Source organism: Lathyrus oleraceus, chromosome 6, assembly GCF_024323335.1.
Source record: "Lathyrus oleraceus cultivar Zhongwan6 chromosome 6, CAAS_Psat_ZW6_1.0, whole genome shotgun sequence".
Classification (NCBI taxonomy): domain Eukaryota; kingdom Viridiplantae; phylum Streptophyta; class Magnoliopsida; order Fabales; family Fabaceae; genus Lathyrus; species Lathyrus oleraceus.
Genome location: NC_066584.1, coordinates 501707451 through 501726842, shown reverse-complemented (window position 1 = coordinate 501726842; position 19392 = coordinate 501707451). Strand labels below are relative to the sequence as shown.

The following is a 19392-nucleotide window of genomic DNA, read 5'->3' as shown; positions in this document are numbered from 1 at the left end:
GATCTTACCTGATCAGGAGGGCCTTCCAAGGTCTTGGTGAATGGGCCGGAGAATGAAATGAGAGGGGGGTGTACCTGCAAGGTGCTCCAATGCTTAAGTCAGAAAAGGTACAGAATGAGGTTATCAGAGTGTGAGTTAGAATACCTGCCCCTTTGCCATGAAAGGGGTATTTATATTGAGCCCCCAGCGCTGGGCCAAGGCTCCTAATGGGCTGGATTAGCTAGGCCCAAGGAGGAGCTGCCAGGGGACGCGTAAGAAGCGTTAAGACCTAGACCAAGGTCTGCCCCCTGGTCCAACTGCCCCTATCCCTAAGGAGACAATATAGGGGAGTTGGGTGACGTGGTGAGTGAGATGCCGTTATGGCTCTGCCCGACACAACTTAGGTGTCCGCGACGTGGGTTGACGATGAGTGGATGGAGATCATATGAGGAGGACCCGCTCGTTGTCCGACACGTATTTAAGGGGCCGGGGAGACGTTCGTCGGGCGGACGGTCGTTCACCTGACGTGTCCTCGTGGTCGTTTGGACACGGTCGTTGGGACGTGGGCTTGGCGAGCATTGGGCCGTGCCGTGCCTAGTGTCACGGCCCAGTCCGGAACAGGAGCCCCCCAAGTCGAGTCTCTGAGCCAGAGAGATGACTTATGTTTCAACTAAGGGTTCCCCGAGACGATGGGGAAGCTTCATCGTTAGACAGGTGAGGTCGTAACAGACCTGTTCATGACCGACCCTTTCTCCGGGAATGTCGGGGATGGAGGTGATCGGTTGGTCCGCACCTTCCTTGTGGTAAACGTGGGTATGACGCGGGGAGGTGGCGTCTTGGTGAGTCGAGGAGACGGATAGGTGCTCGGGTCGTTTCAGTTTCTTATCTTTGATAGACGTGTCTCAGAATCAGTGGGGTCGCTTCGTTTCGTGTGCAAAGACGGCGTAGGCAGGCTAGGCAATGATGACCTAGCGTGTTGGTCCACGTGCCAAGCCCTATAAAAAAGGGGTTGAGTAACTTCATTTCCACTTTTTTCGCTCACACGTTCACCGGAGTTCTCCACATTCTCCCTCGTTTGCTCGCTCTACCGTCTGGACCGCCGTCTCCGCCCGTCCTCCTATCTGAACCACCGTCTTCTGCTCGGGCACCACCGTACCCCTTTCAACTTAACTATGACAGGTATGATTTTCCACTGTGACCCACTGTTTTTCCTTGCTGTTTTCTGTCAAACGCATGCTATTTTTGTAGAAATGTGGTTAGGTTTAACTTAGGAACAGTGTAGTGGACTGTAGGTGTATATTAGATGGCAGAAAATAGGGTTGGGATCATACTGTACCGGGCATAAATTTCATATGCCGGGCAATACTTGCATAGGCTGTATGAAGTTTATGCCCGGTCTCCATAGAATGCGCGCGTCACCGAGTTGAGCACGGTTAGTGTCCGTCGCCGCTACGCCCTTTCACTTGACCTGCGGTGGAAGGGTGGATTTGATACGACGTCGAATTCACTCTTTCTGTCTGCGTTTCAGGTGCTACCGGGCGCTTACGACCGAGGAGGGAAGATTCTGGGTCCTCCACCGAAGACGCGACAATCGCTCGTCTCCCTGTCGGGGATGGGAGTGTCCGAGATGGTACCGAACACGCCTCCTCTTCCGGGCAGGTCGACTTCTCATGGGTTGCGGACGAGCCCTTGGAGGAGGAATCAGACTTCTGTGACGAGGCCGTCATTGCTTACGCTATGGTCGAGACCATAAGCCGGGAGGATCCACCAAACTGGTATTGCTGCGCCCCCAAGGAAGAGGACCGCATTTGCCATCATTTCCCGGGGAAGCAGTTCACCATGTATGAATTTGCTTTCCGTGAGGCGGGGATTAGACTGCCCTTCAACTCCTTCCAGATGTCGGTCTTCAAGTGGCTCCGGCTGGCGCCGTCCCAACTACATCCTAATGCTCTCGCATTTATGCGGGCATTCGAGTTAGTTTGCCAGTTCCTCGGCATTGGTTGCACCCGGGCTCTCTTCTTCCACGTTTTCCATCTCCAGAGGTCCGGTTCCCGTGGTCGCCACAGTTGGGTTTCTTTCAAGCAGCCCGTGCGTCTGTTCAAGACGTACGAGGATTCTGTTCGCCATTTCAAAAACCGGTGGTACGTGGTGATGCCGATTACCCGGGCTGCCCTTCACTCTCTATACTACTATCAGCGGACACCCAATGGGGAGGAGACGCTGATGTCGAAGATACCGCTGAGGTGGCAGCGTGATCATTTCGATCTCTCCACGGCGCATTACCGAGTCAAGTATGCGATGCTCGGCGAGGAGGATAGGCTCGCGTACAAGAAGCTGGTCGATTACGTGCAGAGCTTCAGCTTGGGGTTCTGGGCGAATCGACAGGGCGTGCCCTACCTGGATGAGGCCGGGGAACTAATCACCGAGGCGCGTTATATCAATACGAAGGCTCTGCTCGAGTGTGATACCGAGGAGGAAGCTCTGGCGTTATTGAGTAGGCAGACTTTGTTTAGCTTTTTATTTCTGTTTATGACTTCGCTCGCTAATGTTGGTGTGTAATTTATTTGCAGGTGCCATGCCCAATGCTCGTGATCGGGTGCTGAAGCTAGCGAATCAGGTCGGCGCTCCTGACCGGGTGCCCAAGAAGAAGAAGAAAACTGTGGCCCGTCCCTTGGAGACTGCTGGCGATGCCGGGGCTAGTCCCTCGCAGGCGGCGAGCGTGATTCCTTCCTCTCCTCCTCGATCTAACCCGATCAACATTCCTGATAGCAGTCCGTCGCCAGCGGCTTCTCCCCTCCATAAACGGAAGCGTCCGGCTGGGGCCCTTACCAGGTCGTCTCCAGGAAGTTCGCATGGACCGGGCAGCTATCTTCTTCCTCCCTGCTATGTGGAACGGTCGTTCTTCAAGGCCGAGGAGTCGATTGCTGTGCCTGCGCCTGAGGCCAAGGCTATTCTGGACCAGGATGTTGCTGCCCGGAGGAAAGATCTGGCCAGGGATATTGCTGCTGTCATCCGGGTGATGGAGACGGCCATGGTTTTGACCGACACTTCGGTCTCCACCGCCTCGCTGGAGGATGCCCTTTTGCAGGTTCGGACGGAGAAGGAAAGACTATCTAAAGATCTGTCGGACTACAAAGAAGAGCATCAGCTGCAGGAAGGGCTGAGCCAGAAGCTGGAGGAGGTGGAAAAGGAGAGGGACCAGTTGAAGGCTGCTAAGGCGAGCTTGGAAGAGCAGGTGGTCGACCATCAGAAGCTGACCGAGGACAACGCTTGCCTACGGGCTCAGGTTGAGTCTCTCGAGGGAAAGGTCCGTCCTCTGGCAGATGAGACCGAGGAGGAACGCGCCCTTGGTTCGCGCGGTGAGCTGCTAGGGCATATTCGGACTCTCAACCAAGATCTCGTGGCCTGCTTCAAAGAGGGTTTCGACAATGCTGTCGAGCAGCTCGGGCTTCTGAACCCTGAGTTGGTGACAGTAGGGTCGGCCTATAACTGCTGCGTCCGGGACGGTGAGATTATCTGCCCGTTTGAAGCGGAGGAGGAGCTGGGGGGAGAAGAAGAAGAAGAGGATGAAGAGGTGCTCCGAGCGGAGTCTTAGTTTATTTGTTTCTCTTTGATTTTAGTTATCATGGCCTGCGTGCCTTATGTATTTGGCCTTCGGGCGTTGTAATATGGCCTTCGGGCGTACTTGGCTTCGGCCGCTCTTATCGTTTTTAATGCATGAATATTTACGTTATCATTCATCGTGCTCGTTTGTGTTTGATACTTGTTTGTATGAATTCGTACTCTGCTCGACTTTGTTAATCTCCTCGGTTTAGGGAACCGACGAAGTGTCGGGCTTTGTGCCCGTGGGTATCGAGGCCCGGGTCCGTTGTTCGAACCCTGGTCCCGAGGCTTGGGCCCTCCCATCGCGAGCTGGGTGCCCTGCCAGTCCTGGTACTTCGACGTTGAGTCTTGGTCAAGATCCCAACCGTCGGGGAGGGTTGTGTTTGTCATGTGACCCCGGATCGTTCCCGGGTCTCGTGGTTCCTCCCTGGGGTTTTGGGGACGAAGAGCGTGGTCGTACCTGCCACGTCTCCCCGTGGCGTATTTAGCTGTAATATTGTCTAAGTTTTTCTGCGTTCCATGGTCGAGCGAGTTGTTCTCCTTGTAGGTTTTCTAGGTAATAGGCCCCGTTGCTCGTTTTGTCGCGGACGCGGTAAGGGCCTTCCCAGTTGGCCGCCAGTTTGCCCTCTCTCGGGTTTTTCTGGTTTCTTCTGAGGACCAGGGTGCCGACCTGGAACTCTCTTTTTATGACTTTCGCGTCATGGCGTAGTGCTATTTTTTGTTTGAGGGTTGTTTCCCTGAGAGCTGCTTCGGAACGTATCTCCTCGACTAGGTCGAGCTCGGCTCTAAGGGTTTCATCGTTCATTTCCTCGTCTAGGGGCTCCTCTGTCCTCCTCGTTGGCGTCCGTATCTCCACCGGGATGACTGCCTCGGTGCCGTAAGTTAGTCGGAACGGGGTTTCCCCGGTGGTAGAATGTGGTGTCGTGCGGTAGGCCCATAGGACGCTATGTAGCTCCTTGACCCATGCCCTCTTTGCCTCACCGAGTCTGCGTTTGAGGCCACGTAAGATTACCCTGTTGGCCGCCTCTGCTTGCCCGTTCGTCTGCGGATGCTCGACAGACGTGAAATGCTGTGTGGTGCCCAGGCTGGCGACGAAGTCCTGGAATCCTCCGTCCGTGAATTGTGTCCCGTTGTCTGTGACAAGTGCCTGGGGTATACCGAACCGAGCGAGGATATTGCGTTTGAAGAACCGGAGAATGTTCTGCGCGGTTATTTTAGCCAGTGCCTCCGCCTCGATCCATTTGGTGAAGTAATCCACCCCGACGATGAGGTATTTATTCTGATATGATCCGGTGACGGAGGGTCCGAGGATGTCCATGCCCCACCACGCGAAGGGCCATGGGGAAGACAGTGATTTGAGGTCGTTCGGGGGTGCGAGGTGCATGTCGGCATGTCGTTGGCATTTGTCACATCTTTTGACGTGCTCTTTCGAATCGTTTTGCATGGTCGGCCAGTAGTAGCCTGCTCGAAGGGCTTTTCGCGCGAGCGATCGTCCGCCGAGGTGTTGAGCGTTAATTCCCCGGTGTATCTCTCCAAGTATGTCGGGGACTTTCTCTTCCTCGACGCATTTGAGTAGTGGGATGGAGAATCCTCTCCGGTAGAGTTTGCCTTCGAGGAGTACGTACGAGCATGCGCGTCGTTTGACAGTGGTCGCCTCTTTGGGGTCAGCCGGGAGTTCGTCTCGTGTGAGGTAATTGTAGATGGGTGTCATCCAACAGTGGGCATCTCCAATAGCGTTGACCTCGAGTGGAGGCGGTAGTTTGTCGATGCTGGGCCGAGGGAGAATTTCTTGGATTACTGATTTATTCCCACCCTTTTTCCTCGTGCTGGCTAGTTTCGAGAGAACGTCTGCCCGTGTGTTGTGCTCGCGGGGTATGTGTTGAACTTCCCATTTTTCAAATCTATCAAGTTTTTCTTTGACGAGGGACAAGTACTCGAGGAGGTTGTCGTTCTTGGTTTGGTATTCTCCTCGCACTTGTGAGGCCACGAGCTGGGAGTCGGTGGATATTTTTACCTCTTTTGCTCCCAGGTCCTCGGCTAACCTCAGGCCCGCGAGGAAGGCTTCGTATTCGGCTTGGTTGTTTGATGTTGGGAACGCTAGCGCTAATGATACCTCTATCAGGATCCCTTCTTCATTTTCGAGGATGATCCCGGCCCCGCTGCCTGATGTGCTAGAGGCGCCATCGACGAAGATCGTCCATTTGTGGGCGCTTTCTACTGGAGTCGGGCAATGGGTCATCTCCGCGACGAAGTCGGCCAGTGCCTGAGCTTTCAAGGCTTTCCTACTTTCGTATTGTATGTCGAATTCGGAGAGTTCTAGTGACCACTTGAGCATCCTCCCGGCCATATCCGGGCGCCCGAGCAGCTGTTTGATTGGCTGGTCGGTCCTCACCTTTATCGTGTGTGCGAGGAAGTAATATCGTAGTCTCCTCGCTGTGTTGATGAGGGCCAGGGCGACCTTTTCGATTTGCTGATATCGGAGCTCGGGACCTTGGAGTGCTTTACTCGTAAAATAGATGGGCTTTTGTCCTTCGTCGGTTTCTCTTATTAGAACGGCGCTGACGGCCTCGGTTGCCACGGATAGGTATAAGTATAGGGTTTCCTTTTCTGATGGCCGTGATAAGACCGGGGGTTGGGACAGAACCTTCTTTAGATGGAGTAGCGCTTGCTCGCATTCATCGGTCCAGTCGAAGGTAGCCTCTTTGCGAAGGAGTCTGAAGAATGGCAATGCGTGCTGGGCGGACTTGGCGATGAAACGGGAGAGTGAGGCGAGCACTCCATTGAGTGACTGGATCGATTTTTTGGTTTTCGGGGTCGGAAACTCCGAGAATGCCCGGCATTTGTCGGGGTTGGCCTCGATCCCTCTTTCGGTGAGATAGAAACCGAGGAACTTGCCTGCCCGGACTCCGAACGTGCATTTTTCGGGGTTGAACCTCATTTTACACTGTCTCGCCTGCTCGAATACCTTCGCAAGGTGTCGAGCATGGGTTATCTCCTCGTGTGATTTGACGATCATGTCGTCCATGTATACTTCGAGCATGTCCCCTATTTCGTCCTTGAAGACTTTGTTCATCATGCGTTGGTATGTAGCGCCAGCGTTCTTGAGCCCGAACGGCATCACGTTGTAATAGTAATTGCCCGTTGGGGTCATGAACGCTGTGTGTTTCTTGTCTGCGGGCGACATAGGGATCTGGTTGTATCCACTATATGCGTCCATGAAGGACAAGAGTTTAAAACCTGCAGAGTTGTCAACGAGCAAGTCTATATTAGGGAGGGGGAAAGCATCTTTCGGGCAAGCCCTATTAAGATCAGTATAATCAACACACATACGCCATTTTCCATTATTTTTCTTAACGAGGACTACATTAGAGAGCCAGGTTGTGTACTGGGCTTCAGAAATAAAATTTGCCTCTAAGAGGTCTTTTACAGCTCGCTCGGCAGCCTCTGCCTTTTCGGGCGATTGCTTGCGTCTACGCTGTGCTATGGGCTTGGCTGCCCGGTCTAAAGCTAGCTTATGACACGCGATCTCGGGGTCCAGCCCGGGCATTTCTGCGGCATTCCACGCGAAGAGGTCGGAGTTCTCTTTGAGGCATGCTACTAGCTCTTCTCTTGTTTCCTCGGGTAGTCCCTTACCTATCTTCACCGTCCTTTCCGGATCGTCCCCAAGAGGGATGAGTTCGAACTCCCCGTCGGGGATTGGTCGGACCGGGTGTTCGAGAGAGCGTTCCTTGGGGAACCTCCCCTCTTCGGTCTCGTCCAGCCCGATGCGACAGTCGAGGTCGATGGCGTTGACTCCTCGGGCAGGATCCTCGGTCTTGAGTTTTTTGTTGTCGCAGTTGCTCTTCGTGCTGACTACGGCCTGTCCTTTTACTGCGGCGTCGTAGCATCGCCGGGCTGCTTCGATGTCACCATGGATGGTGACCACACGTCCCAATTTGGTGTAGTATTTCATCTTCAGGTGGACGGTGGATGGGACCGCGGTGAGTTCGGCCAGTGTCGGGCGTCCAAAGATGCAATTGTAGAGAGACGGACAGTCTACGACCAGGAATTGGATTTTGACTTCCCTGGCCGTTTCTTGTTCGCCGAAGGTGACGAGGAGCTCAACATATCCCCACGGTCTGGTTGTTGCTCCGTTGAATCCTTGGAGATCTGATCCGACGTAGGGGGCTAAGTTGGTCTTGTCTAGCTTCAGAGTCTTGAAGAGGTGGACGTACATGATATCCACTGAGCTGCCTTGGTCGACCAGGATGCGTCGTACGTCGAATTGGGCCATCTTTGCCCTTATCAATAGTGGGATGCCCGAGTTCGGGGATCCGCCCGGGAGTTCCTCCAGGAAGAAGGATATTGGGTTGGATTTTCCCCGGTATTTCGTCAATGTCGCTTTCTGCTCGGGGGCAGTCAGTAGGAGTTCGTCGAACTTACATTTGACGGAGAGGGCCGCGGATTCCCCGTTAGTTCCTCCTCCTGATATCACCAGTGTGGCAGGGAAGTTTTCCCAGGGGCTGAGTGCAGTGATCTTGCCCTCGGGCAATGGTTCGGGGAGGAAGAAATCTTCCGGTCGTGACACGCAGAGGGCCACTTGATAGGGAGAGTTGTCAGGGGGTGCGTCTTCCCGGGGTCTCTTCTTCTCTGGCTCGTCGTGTCTGGGAGCTTCGTTCTTCCTCGTATACTGCTTCAGGTGCCCCTCTTGGATTAAAATTTCTATCGCATCCTTCAGGTGGACGCAGTCTTCGGTCACGTGCCCGTGACTTCTGTGGAACCGGCAGTACTTTGATTTGTCGGTGTGGGGCTTTGGTGCAGACGGTTTTGGGAACCTGACCCTGCCCTGCTTAAATTCAGAGTTGATACATTCTGCGAGGATGCGCTCTCGAGGAGCTGTCAGTAAGGTGTACTCGCTATATCTGCCCGCGGGGCCTCTTCCTTCCCGGAGCTCGCGAGGTCTTTCTTCTCTTCGTTTGTCTCCGTTGCGACGGGAAATGCTCGTGTCCTCGCGTTTTGAGTGCTCGGTCTCCCCAGCGTTACGTCCGCTGCGGGCATTGTGTGCCACCTGCTTTTCCTCGTATCTGATGTAGGCCTGGGCTTTATGCAGGAGCTCGTTTAAGGTGCGGGGAGGCTCGATCCCTACGGCTCTGCTAAGTTCACTGCCGGGCAAGAGACCTCTCTCGAGGAGATACTTCTTCATGTGCTCGGTGGTATCTACCTCGACAGCTTCCTGGTTGAATCGCTCGATGTATGAGCGCAGTGTTTCATTCTTCTTCTGCACTATGGCTTCAAGGGTCGCCTCAGTCTTGGGGTGACGACGGGAAGCTGTAAAGTGCCTGGTGAACATGGACCTCATGACTCTCCATGACGTAATGGACTCAGGGGCCAAGCTTTTGTACCAAGCCATGGCCCCTTTCCTGAGGGTCGTTGAGAACAGTCGGCATTTGAGGTGCCCGGTTATATCATTGCGGTAGTCGAGCATCGCGTTGACGTTGTCGACGTGATCGTCGGGATCTGTAGTCCCGTCGTACACAGCTAGATTTGGTGGTTTCTCCATGCCTTTGGGGAGCGGGGCTTCCATTATTGCCCGAGATAGGGGGCAATGCAAATCTTCCTCGTCGCTCCTTAAGGGAGACAGTTCGTTGTTGTCGGGGCTGTGTCCGCGCCTTGGTGATGTTCCCGCTCGACCACCGTCACGACGGGCGCGTGCCCTGCTGACGTGGGGTTCTGGAGAGCGACGTCCTCGCTTCTTCGTTGGCTCCGAACGTTGTTGTATCCTACTCACCGGCTGGGGCCGGGCTTCTTGTCGTTCGGCTTCGAGGGCCATGATTCGTTCGTGCTGCTGGTGGAGCATAGAACCGGCCTGATTGAGGGCATTCACCATGGCAACCATTACGGCGTCTCCTTCAACGGGAACGGGAATGGGATGAAATGTCTCTGCCCCTAAATTGTGGGCGTGAGAGGCATCCCCGTTGTTTTGGGGCTCTGGAGACGGGGTGGATGGATGACCGTCCCGAGCGCCCGTTTCATGGGATGGCGGGCCGTCGTCCATATTGTAGTTGTCGAGGGGACGGCTGTGATCGCTATGTTGTTCTCCGGCCATGTTGGAAGGACAGAAATAAATGAGCTTTTGATCCTCGTTTGATGAAGATGGGGATAGCTAGTTCCCACAGACGGCGCCACTGATCTTACCTGATCAGGAGGGCCTTCCAAGGTCTTGGTGAATGGGCCGGAGAATGAAATGAGAGGGGGGTGTACCTGCAAGGTGCTCCAATGCTTAAGTCAGAAAAGGTACAGAATGAGGTTATCAGAGTGTGAGTTAGAATACCTGCCCCTTTGCCATGAAAGGGGTATTTATATTGAGCCCCCAGCGCTGGGCCAAGGCTCCTAATGGGCTGGATTAGCTAGGCCCAAGGAGGAGCTGCCAGGGGACGCGTAAGAAGCGTTAAGACCTAGACCAAGGTCTGCCCCCTGGTCCAACTGCCCCTATCCCTAAGGAGACAATATAGGGGAGTTGGGTGACGTGGTGAGTGAGATGCCGTTATGGCTCTGCCCGACACAACTTAGGTGTCCGCGACGTGGGTTGACGATGAGTGGATGGAGATCATATGAGGAGGACCCGCTCGTTGTCCGACACGTATTTAAGGGGCCGGGGAGACGTTCGTCGGGCGGACGGTCGTTCACCTGACGTGTCCTCGTGGTCGTTTGGACACGGTCGTTGGGACGTGGGCTTGGCGAGCATTGGGCCGTGCCGTGCCTAGTGTCACGGCCCAGTCCGGAACACAATCCTTATTCATTTTTTATAAAAATCCTAGAAGTGGTTACTAATGGTGTACGTGAGCTTGCTGAGAATGCAACTGATGCTCAGAGAGTTGTCAATAAGGAGGCAAAGAAGAAAGATCGCAAGCATGTGTATTGCATTCAATCGACAGTAGATTCAGAGAATTTCGACAAGATCTCTCATACTGAATCGACGAAGGAGGCATGAGATATTTTTGTCAAGTTCTATGAAGAAGGTGAGAAAGTCAAAGTCGTCAAATTACAAACTTCACACGGCAGTATGAATTGCTGCAGATGGGAGAAGATGAAAAGATTGCAAGTTATGTGTCGAAGGTGCATAATTTCGTCCATCTCATTAAGGATTGTGGTGAAACCCTAACTTATAAGATGATAGTTGAGAAGGTAATGTGTATGTTGACCTCTCACTTTGATCACGTTATCATAGCTATTCATGAATCCAACAATCATGAAATCATGAAACTAGAATATTTTGTTGGTTCTTTAAAGGCGCATGATATAGGATTTGTCTAAAGGAAAAAGGTTCAAAATGTGAACGGTGACAGAAAATAAGAAGCACTAATTGGGGGAACAAAGGGTGGTAGGGATTTGGCAACAAATTTGTGAAGGGTATTCCGAATTTTCAAAAGGTTGCAAAATGAAGAAATTTTAGGGAGAATAAGAGTTTTTGCCTAAAATGAAATGTTATGGTTCACACAGACAAGTTAAAACTAATTAAAAAAATCAATTTTCAAACATTAACAAAACCCAAAGAAGAGTTTTTTTTGCCTAAAATGAAATGTTATGGTTCAATTTAAAGTTAAAACTAATTATAAAAATCAGTTTTCAACCATTAACAATACCCAATGTTTTTATCACAGTTAACTTGAATACACACTATTCTAACCCAAAATCTCTCAGTTACAAGTGTCATTAATTTGAGTGTCATAGTATTTACAGATACACCTCACACTAATGGACTAGAACACAAGATCATTTTAAATTCGCCATTAGATCTTCAATTATCAACAACACGACACACAAAGAAGTTTCATTCCCGAATCATTAACATTGGACAATTCAAGAGATTAAACAACACGACTTTATCCAGACCCTGGGTGCTTTACTCTAAAACTAATTTTAATCCATTATGTTTTTTAAGCACATAAGCATTACTCGTTTTTCATCCACCTTTACATGATTATACAGAAATTGTTGACATGTTACTTGTATTGTTAAGACACAAGAAAAATCCAGTCTCATTTATTTATTTGACAGTATTATAGAGAATCATGCAACTGGAGTAGAAGAGAGTAGACATTTGAATAGTGCACTCAAAGTTCAATAATGTTCCAACACTGCAGACAACATGCATTAACAAGAATCATATCCATGGTTGAACAATGCGGATATAAATTTCAATGGTTGAACAATGCCCAAAAGTTCTGGATCGGATCAAAAGCAATCAAGCCTTTAATAGTGTAGAGTTCTTTATAATCCTTGTAAAAATAAATACTCGGAAAATTTTGAATCTTTTACCATTTCCACGAGCCCTTTCACACAATCAATTATTCAGTTATCGTCAAGTTCAAACATAATCTTTTCAAATCACTGTGTTCACTCCGATGAAGCTTCTTTCTCCTTCTTCCCCGAGAGATACCTACAAAAGAAATTGCAAGAGATACAAACTTTTATCTGTAATCTGACATCTATAGCTCCATTCAGTCACAAAAAAACTAGCATAACATTTGAAGACCAATACAGATTGAGATACAGTGGAAATCTATAACATGCCAAACATTATTATCAGAAAGAGTAACGGCAAATAGAATAGGTTGAGTTCACTGTTTTGTTTTGTGTGCATGTTATGTGCTTAGCTTACCCTTCTGCCTTTGCCCACCGAGTATGTTGATAGAGCTGAACAGTCTCGTTTGAAGCATGACATACAAGAAGTAGATAGTTGCGTGGCTGTACCATCCATGCGAATCTCATGAATAATGCTGAATAAACGCACATTGCTGCAATAGTTAAAAAAAATATAGGTGATGAAATTATTAATCCACAGACCAATATGCTAAGAGGAATTTCAACATTTCATGGAAGTAGAGATGCCGAACCTCCTGTCATGTTGCCAGAGATCATTTCTGGAGGTTTATTGATGTCAGCCAAACCCTTCCCATATAAAAATAAGTTTGACATATTAGCTTAAAACCAAAGGCTAAGACCGTTTCTGTATACTAGTCAAGTAAACAAATGCAGTACTTTGTTAACAACATAACCAGATAATCATACGAGTGAAACTCACAGCTGCGACGAATCCCCAATTGGCAACAGGTCCCCAAAAGTGAGATGTTTTAGGACCAACTGGACTGTTCCAAAATGCTTTGAAGGCAGCCATAAGACACCACTTCTGCTGCAGATTGTCATTATGAAATTGTAAGATGATTTCAACAACCGAAAAGATATCATATCACAAATTCACTAGTATGTAAATGCAAAATAGTAAGACTGCACCAATTCTCAGAAAAAGACTAATCTGCAATTCTACTCATAAAAAACACACAACAACCAAGTCTTATCCCACTAATTGGATCGGCTACATGGATCAACTTCTATCATAATGTTTTATCCAGGACCAAACACGTTTAACTGCAAAGTTCTGATGGGATCCGATGCAATGGCACGCCAATAAAGTTAAAGTCTAATATAGTCCACTAAACAAGTCCTCCTAATATGCTGTTGGTTATTATTATTATCAAAATATATAATCTAAAAAAAGAGTAAAACAATGATACAAAAAATGTTGATTAAACATTGCTATAAAATCTTATAATGAATTATGTATATTGACAACATACAATACAAATACAAATATCTTTCAATGGTTTGGCCTAATTTGAACTAGGAACACTTGAAACACTTGAATTAGGCGCATACCCATTATCCAATCAGGCACACTTGAATCAAAAAGAATGGATTTTTTCCCTAATCAAACAGTGTAATGAATATCGCCCAGAATTACAGTATCATATAACACAGATAATGAAAAAGCATAATTTGATTTGAGTGATATGTGATTAGATCGAAATTGAGAAAGATAATTAGGTTAAAGAAGTGTGGAGGTACCTGGAGAACGAGATGAGAAGGATCGGGCAAGGATTGGAATCCAAATCTGTGAGAGAACTGTTAAGGTCCTACCAAATGCTTGTTGGACTTTAAATTGGTCGAACAACAAAGACCTGTTAAACGACATCGCTTTCTGCGTTTCATTCCTTAGACCAATTTATCTATATTTTAATATTTTTAGCATAATATAATATCTTACCAAAAATTTTTTTTGTACAATTGCTAATATTAGTAGAGTCTTTAATAAGTGAATAATTGTGTTCATTTTTTAAAACAATAAAAATGTTAAAAATTGTTTTTATTATTTAAAAAATCATTTATTTTGAATTATGTATTTGATAAAAAAAATATAATAAAGTTGAAAGTCTCTTCATCGGTTATAAGAAATTTTGCATAAGTGATTATGTGAAACTAGCGTTTGATCCTCTCGATTCTAAGATTAAATATTTATAGGAATCTTCATGGGATAGATAGTGGACGTAGTAGAAGATCAATTCTTCCCCATTATATGAGGATCATTTTTCTCCTTTATTTTTAATGTTTCAGACCTTTTTTTCTTTAATGTCTAGTGCGCCACATTTGACACGCAAAATGATTAGGAATCGATCTTGTTATAAAAATATTTAATCATTTTTTTATTGATTTAAGATTTATGTTCTTCACTATTCACTCAAGTGATTTAACCACACCCTAATTGCAAGACGATTTCGCCGCACAATGATTTGAAAAGAGAGGCGGTCTTTGAAAGAGAAAGGGGGAGAAAAGAGAGAAAATTATGGTTTTAGGAGAAGAGAAGAAGAATGTATTGAATTGAAAATTTGTGTGTTGTGTATTACAAACGCAGTGTACCTCCCTATTTATAACTGAGATTGCTTGCACATTACACAATTTATAACTAACCAACTAACAACAAATTGTTATTCAACCCTGTCGAATTCATGTTGTATTCGACTCTCTTTAGAATACATACACATTTTTCTACTAAAAGTAGTATTTGACTTTCTGTCAAATACATGCAGATTCAACTATTACAAACTATATTCGACTACTACTATATCGAATACGTTCGACTTCGACTATGTCGAATCCTACATCTTACAAACATGTTTAACATAAAGAATTACATATTTAAAACATCGCCTAATTCATTGTTTCTATGCAATCTACATTTAACATAGTTCTCAATCTCTTGAATAATTTCACTTGCACAACCTTCATCGTGATGTCTGCAATCTGAATTTCAGTTCTGCAGTACTTCAAGTTCAGCCTATTAAAAGTTGGACGCCGTATAATCATATTGTACGAAGATGGGGCATCAATAACTAAATACCTAACCTTTATCTTTTTGGCTTAGCTATGCTCTCTGAAGGTGATCCTCAAGATAATGTACCATTTTACCTGCACATGTTCTCCGCAGAATCCAAACAACGATCCTTGAAAGGCTTCAGATCTTATGGGTCAAAGTGAATCATTTCAAACGCCTCCCAGTATAGTATGTCTGCATAACTCCCTTGGTCAACGAGAACTCTCTTAGTTTCCCATTCTTCGTAATTGATGATAATGACCATGGGGTCGTCATTATGGAGGTGAATGTTAGCTACATCTTCCTCCGAGAAGGTGATTATGGTTTTTGATGTTTGGCACTTGACTTTGGTCTCGACTTCAGGGAGGTTTTCTACACTCAGGATTTGGCGAGTGTACCTTCTTCGAGCGGAGCTAGTTTCTCTGCTCCCGGCGAATCCTCCTGCTACGATGTTGAGTGTGTGGCGCCCAACTTTATTACCCTTACCCTTAGGCGGTTCTTTAGCTTTATTGGGTATAAGGCTTCCAATGTCGTCTCGCTTTTCTGAGTTATACTTGTCTTTCGAATGGGAGGAGTTACCTTTCACATATTTCTTGAGGTGTCCTCTTGTATTAGTCTCTCAATTTCCTTTTTAAGTTGGTAGCAATCTTCTATGTGATTCCCATTGACTATATGGAACTTGCACCACCTTCCCAACTCAGAGCCCATCACATCCGCTTTAGGAGCGGGCATCATAGGGATGTTGTGCAGGTGGAGAGCCTCGTGCCAGAGATCATCTATTAGGTAATACGATTGATTTCTTGTTGTTGACTCAAACATGAGCTACAATGCAGAGCAATCGACAATAATATTATAGCTAATTAGAATTTCATATCACAGATCGCGACTATACATGAGTATAAGTCGATGAAATCTAACCCCAACATTTTTTCTCAATTATTAACACCAAAGTTCAATTTATTTTATGGTATTTCAATTTCATAAACAACAAACTTTGACAAATCATTCTTAAAATCATAAAAACTATTGAACGTTCTTTAAAACACAACCAGTCCATGCAGAGACGATAAATATATATCCATCATTGTATAACCCAACAACCCTTTTGTTTGGTTTCCTTTTGAGTTTGTGCGACCGTCTCCACCTTCTATCCCAGAGGCGGGTGATGGACAGCGTTCGTGTTAAAATCCTTCATCATAATGATGAAATCATTAAGGACGATCATGCTTTCTGGCAAACAGAAAAAAAAAAGCAATTAATAAATACAATAAACAAACAATATTGAAAGTCATACATAAAGTCAAATTTCCTCTCCTCACCAAATACCATTTTCTCTCTTCTTTGGTGACTACCTCTACCAACAATTGTGTCTCTATGTACCACTTCTTTTGCCAGGGTTCCTGGCAGTCAGAAGAACCGACCCCATCTACAAAACCTAAGTCTTCCCAAAAAGAAAGAAACTCAACCTTCACTTGAAATGATTAGTAAACGTAAGCAACCTATTAAAAAAACACTTAAAAGAATGACCAAGTGCGGGAGTTGGAAGGGGGTGATAGAAACTATATTATACACTAAAACTTGTTGAAATTTTTTTAAAACAAAGTTTTAAAGATTTATAGAGATCATTAACAACTTATGTGGTGTGTGATAGTTTATACATAGTCATGTATTTGCTTTAATCGAGACTCCCATAAATAGACAATGTAATTGATAATCGAATTAATCGATCTTAAAATTAATAAGCAGATCGACTGATCTTAGAATCAGATATTAAATTATAAAAAAAAAATTGTTTAAAGACAAATACCATAGTATCTTATCCCTAGCTCTTGGGACATACTTAGTTTTGGTTTCACTAAAAAAAAAAGTAGAGAGAGTAAAATGTATCTAGAGTAGAGACATAGATAGTGAGATAAAATGCATCATCATTATCATCATCAAACAAACACCTAAAAGAAACACACATTTGAGTTTTGAGTTTCCTTCATTCCGTCACATATGAGCCAACAACTAGTATTACGCTCTCTAAGACATTCGCCATGTTTCTTGCTCTTTCGCCATCTTACTTCTTCTAAACTTCCACCATTACACCACCAAACTCATCTTCTTCTTCAAACACCATCTTCATCATCACCACAACCCACAAAAACTCGTCGTTTCACAGTCACTGCATCCCGCGGAAGCCTCCGAAGAGGCCATGTTCCATCACCCACACCCACTGCAACCCAACTCAAAGATAGAGTTCCTGGAGAAGAAGAACAAGAAGAAGATTCTTCCTTTAAGAGCCGCAACCAATTGAAACGTGAAGCTAAACAAGCTGTCAAATGGGGAATGGATTTGGCTTCCTTCTCTTCTCCCCAAATCAAACGAATCCTCAGGTTCCTTCCTTTTTCTTCATTTCTCAATCCCTGCTTCTTAAAGTTTCAATCTTTGATCAATTTTGTTTTTGGGTTGTTGCAGGATGTTTTCGTTGGACCAAATTGTTTTTGAAGCTATTGCGATTGTTAAGGTTCTTTCCTTTTCTTTTCCGTCTTAATCACTAGTGTTTTCATTGTCATGATAAATTATAATAGTTCTGTTTGTGCTTCTATGGATAATGCTTTTTTACTAATTCAAGTTTATTGAAGAGAAGGTGTTTGTTGTTTTGCCGCAGAGAATGGGACCAGATGTTCGCGAAGGAAGGCGGCGCCAGTTCAATTATATAGGTAACTAAATCACCAATTACTTTGGAAGCATAATGTTATGTCAAGTTATATAGGTAACTAAATCACCAATTACTTTGGAAGCATAATGTTATGTCATGTTATATTAGGCTTTTCGGATTGACAACACAGCATGCATTAGATGCCGTCTTTGTGGGTGTGCAAGAAGGGTTATAGCTAAGAGCCTCTGATTAAATAGAGTCTCATAATAGGTTAGGTTTGTCAGAGTTAAACCATGACTAAATAGGCCCCTAGTTGTTTGTCACGATTGAACAGTGGCTAACCTACGGGTCTTCAATCAATGTTGTTAAATAACAGCTATAGCGGTGAGTAGCATACATACAACATACGTCAACAACCAAGTCTTATCCTGCTATAGCGTACATAGTTTGAACAAATTGTTATTGTTTCACGAGATGCTTTTTAACATAGGGAAATTTGAACAAACCGCTATTTTCTGTGATATTAATTCACAATATTGCTTTGAACATTTATTCATGTAATTATCTTTACCATTTCTTTTGACATTAATCATGAGTTGGCATGTACACCTCAAGTAATAGTAAACTACATACACTACACTTGTCAATAGTCATTGTGAGTTGATAAGAATTACTATGGTATTATTATGTCCATTCTCAGCAGATTCATGTTCTTCATACATAAACTGTTATCCCAGGAAAATTGCTACGGGACGTGGAACCGGAATTAATGGATCGATTAATAAAAGCAACAAAGGATTCTGATCACAATGAGCTGCAAGCTTTAACAGGCTTGGGTTCCAATGATCTTGGAGATGATGATGAGAACTTGATAGAAAGTGAAGAAGAGGAGGAGGAGGAGGTATTAGTTCATGTCTAAATTTCTTATCATCTAGACATGAGATTACTAAGGAATTGATAGCTTAGTTACGCCTAATGAACCAATTAATGAACCGAAATTGATAGCTTCGTTACAATGTAGTGTGTCTTAGCATTGTATTCTAACATTTTGAGCAATTTATCAGGAATATAAATTATATGATGATAATCAAGTAACAAGGTGGTTTGATGGTTTGATCAGCAAGGACATTCAAATCACCAATGAAGTTTATTCTGTTCAAGGTGTTGAGTTTGACCGTCAGGTAACTTTTTGCAATACGCATGATCAAGTTGCTGCAGACATGCACATTCTAACGCTTTCACAACTTCAGTTACCCGTGAAACATACATCTAACATTTCTAACCAAGTTTTTTGTAAAGGGAGAATTTTCTGTGAATCGTATTAAATAGAGAGTAAGCCTATGTTTTTAGCGAGATTCACTTAGAATTCTTTCTAAGAATAAAGATTGTTTTTCAAATTGTGCGAAAAAATGTGTATTGCTCATGTTGTTTACGTTTATTGGCATAAAATATGGTTATCTTTTGTTTTCTATACACAATGTTCCTATCTTTTGCAGGAGTTGAGAAAGCTCGTACGTAAAGTACACTCTGCTCAAGAAATGAAGACTACTACTAATGAAGAAGAGGAGAAAAAAATCGAGATATTAGAGATTAAGGCTAAGAAGGCCCTCACTCGTTTCCTTCGTAGTCTTTCAAAGAATATTGCTAATGAACATTCTTAATCATGCATTGTTTTGGTGTGATACATGATATTGAAATATATTATTCTTGATAATTTAAATAGTGGATGGTTTTGAATTTTTGTTAAGATTGTTCATTAGATTTATGGTTATGTGCTCTATAAATATTTGTATTAGGTTAATACCCCCTAACAGAAGAAAAAAAAGGTCATGCTAAGTGATATAAGGGAATGCGAAGTTAAGAAATTCATAAAAGAAAATTGTTTGAAAATATAAGTTAAAGATTTCCTAAACAAATTTATGTGAAAAAAAGGGTTAATCATTTGAATCTTCAGATTGTTTTGGGCAGTTGCAAAAAT

The 19392-nt window shown here is 45.2% G+C and overlaps 3 protein-coding genes across 4 annotated transcripts; 1 reads left to right on the top strand and 2 right to left on the bottom strand.

Annotated features, from left to right (window-relative positions):
- Positions 1-4066: 4066 nt before the first annotated feature.
- On the bottom strand, positions 4067-9667 carry LOC127096442 (uncharacterized). The gene is made up of 2 exons (XM_051035009.1): positions 5696-9667; positions 4067-4729 (listed from the first exon to the last, which is right to left on the bottom strand). Exons 1-2 carry the CDS (start codon positions 9665-9667, stop codon positions 4067-4069), a joined length of 4635 nt encoding a protein of 1544 aa, XP_050890966.1.
- A 1973-nt stretch (positions 9668-11640) lies between these two features.
- Positions 11641-13631, bottom strand: LOC127097709 (mitochondrial pyruvate carrier 1). Of its 2 annotated transcripts, none has more exons than XM_051036202.1 (5): positions 13468-13631; positions 12647-12754; positions 12459-12513; positions 12224-12359; positions 11641-12001 (listed from the first exon to the last, which is right to left on the bottom strand). In XM_051036202.1, exons 2-5 carry the CDS (start codon positions 12737-12739, stop codon positions 11959-11961), a joined length of 327 nt encoding a protein of 108 aa, XP_050892159.1. In that variant the 5' UTR covers positions 12740-12754; positions 13468-13631; the 3' UTR covers positions 11641-11958. The 2 variants fall into 2 exon arrangements, with proteins under 2 accessions (XP_050892159.1, XP_050892160.1); XM_051036203.1 differs by having other exon boundaries at positions 12647-12751; positions 13468-13618.
- Positions 13632-16628: 2997 nt separating this feature from the next.
- On the top strand, positions 16629-19161 carry LOC127097708 (uncharacterized). Its single transcript, XM_051036201.1, has 6 exons — positions 16629-17148; positions 17231-17279; positions 17424-17475; positions 18152-18315; positions 18479-18595; positions 18911-19161. Exons 1-6 carry the CDS (start codon positions 16769-16771, stop codon positions 19073-19075), a joined length of 927 nt encoding a protein of 308 aa, XP_050892158.1. The 5' UTR covers positions 16629-16768; the 3' UTR covers positions 19076-19161.
- The last annotated feature ends 231 nt before the right edge of the window (positions 19162-19392 follow it).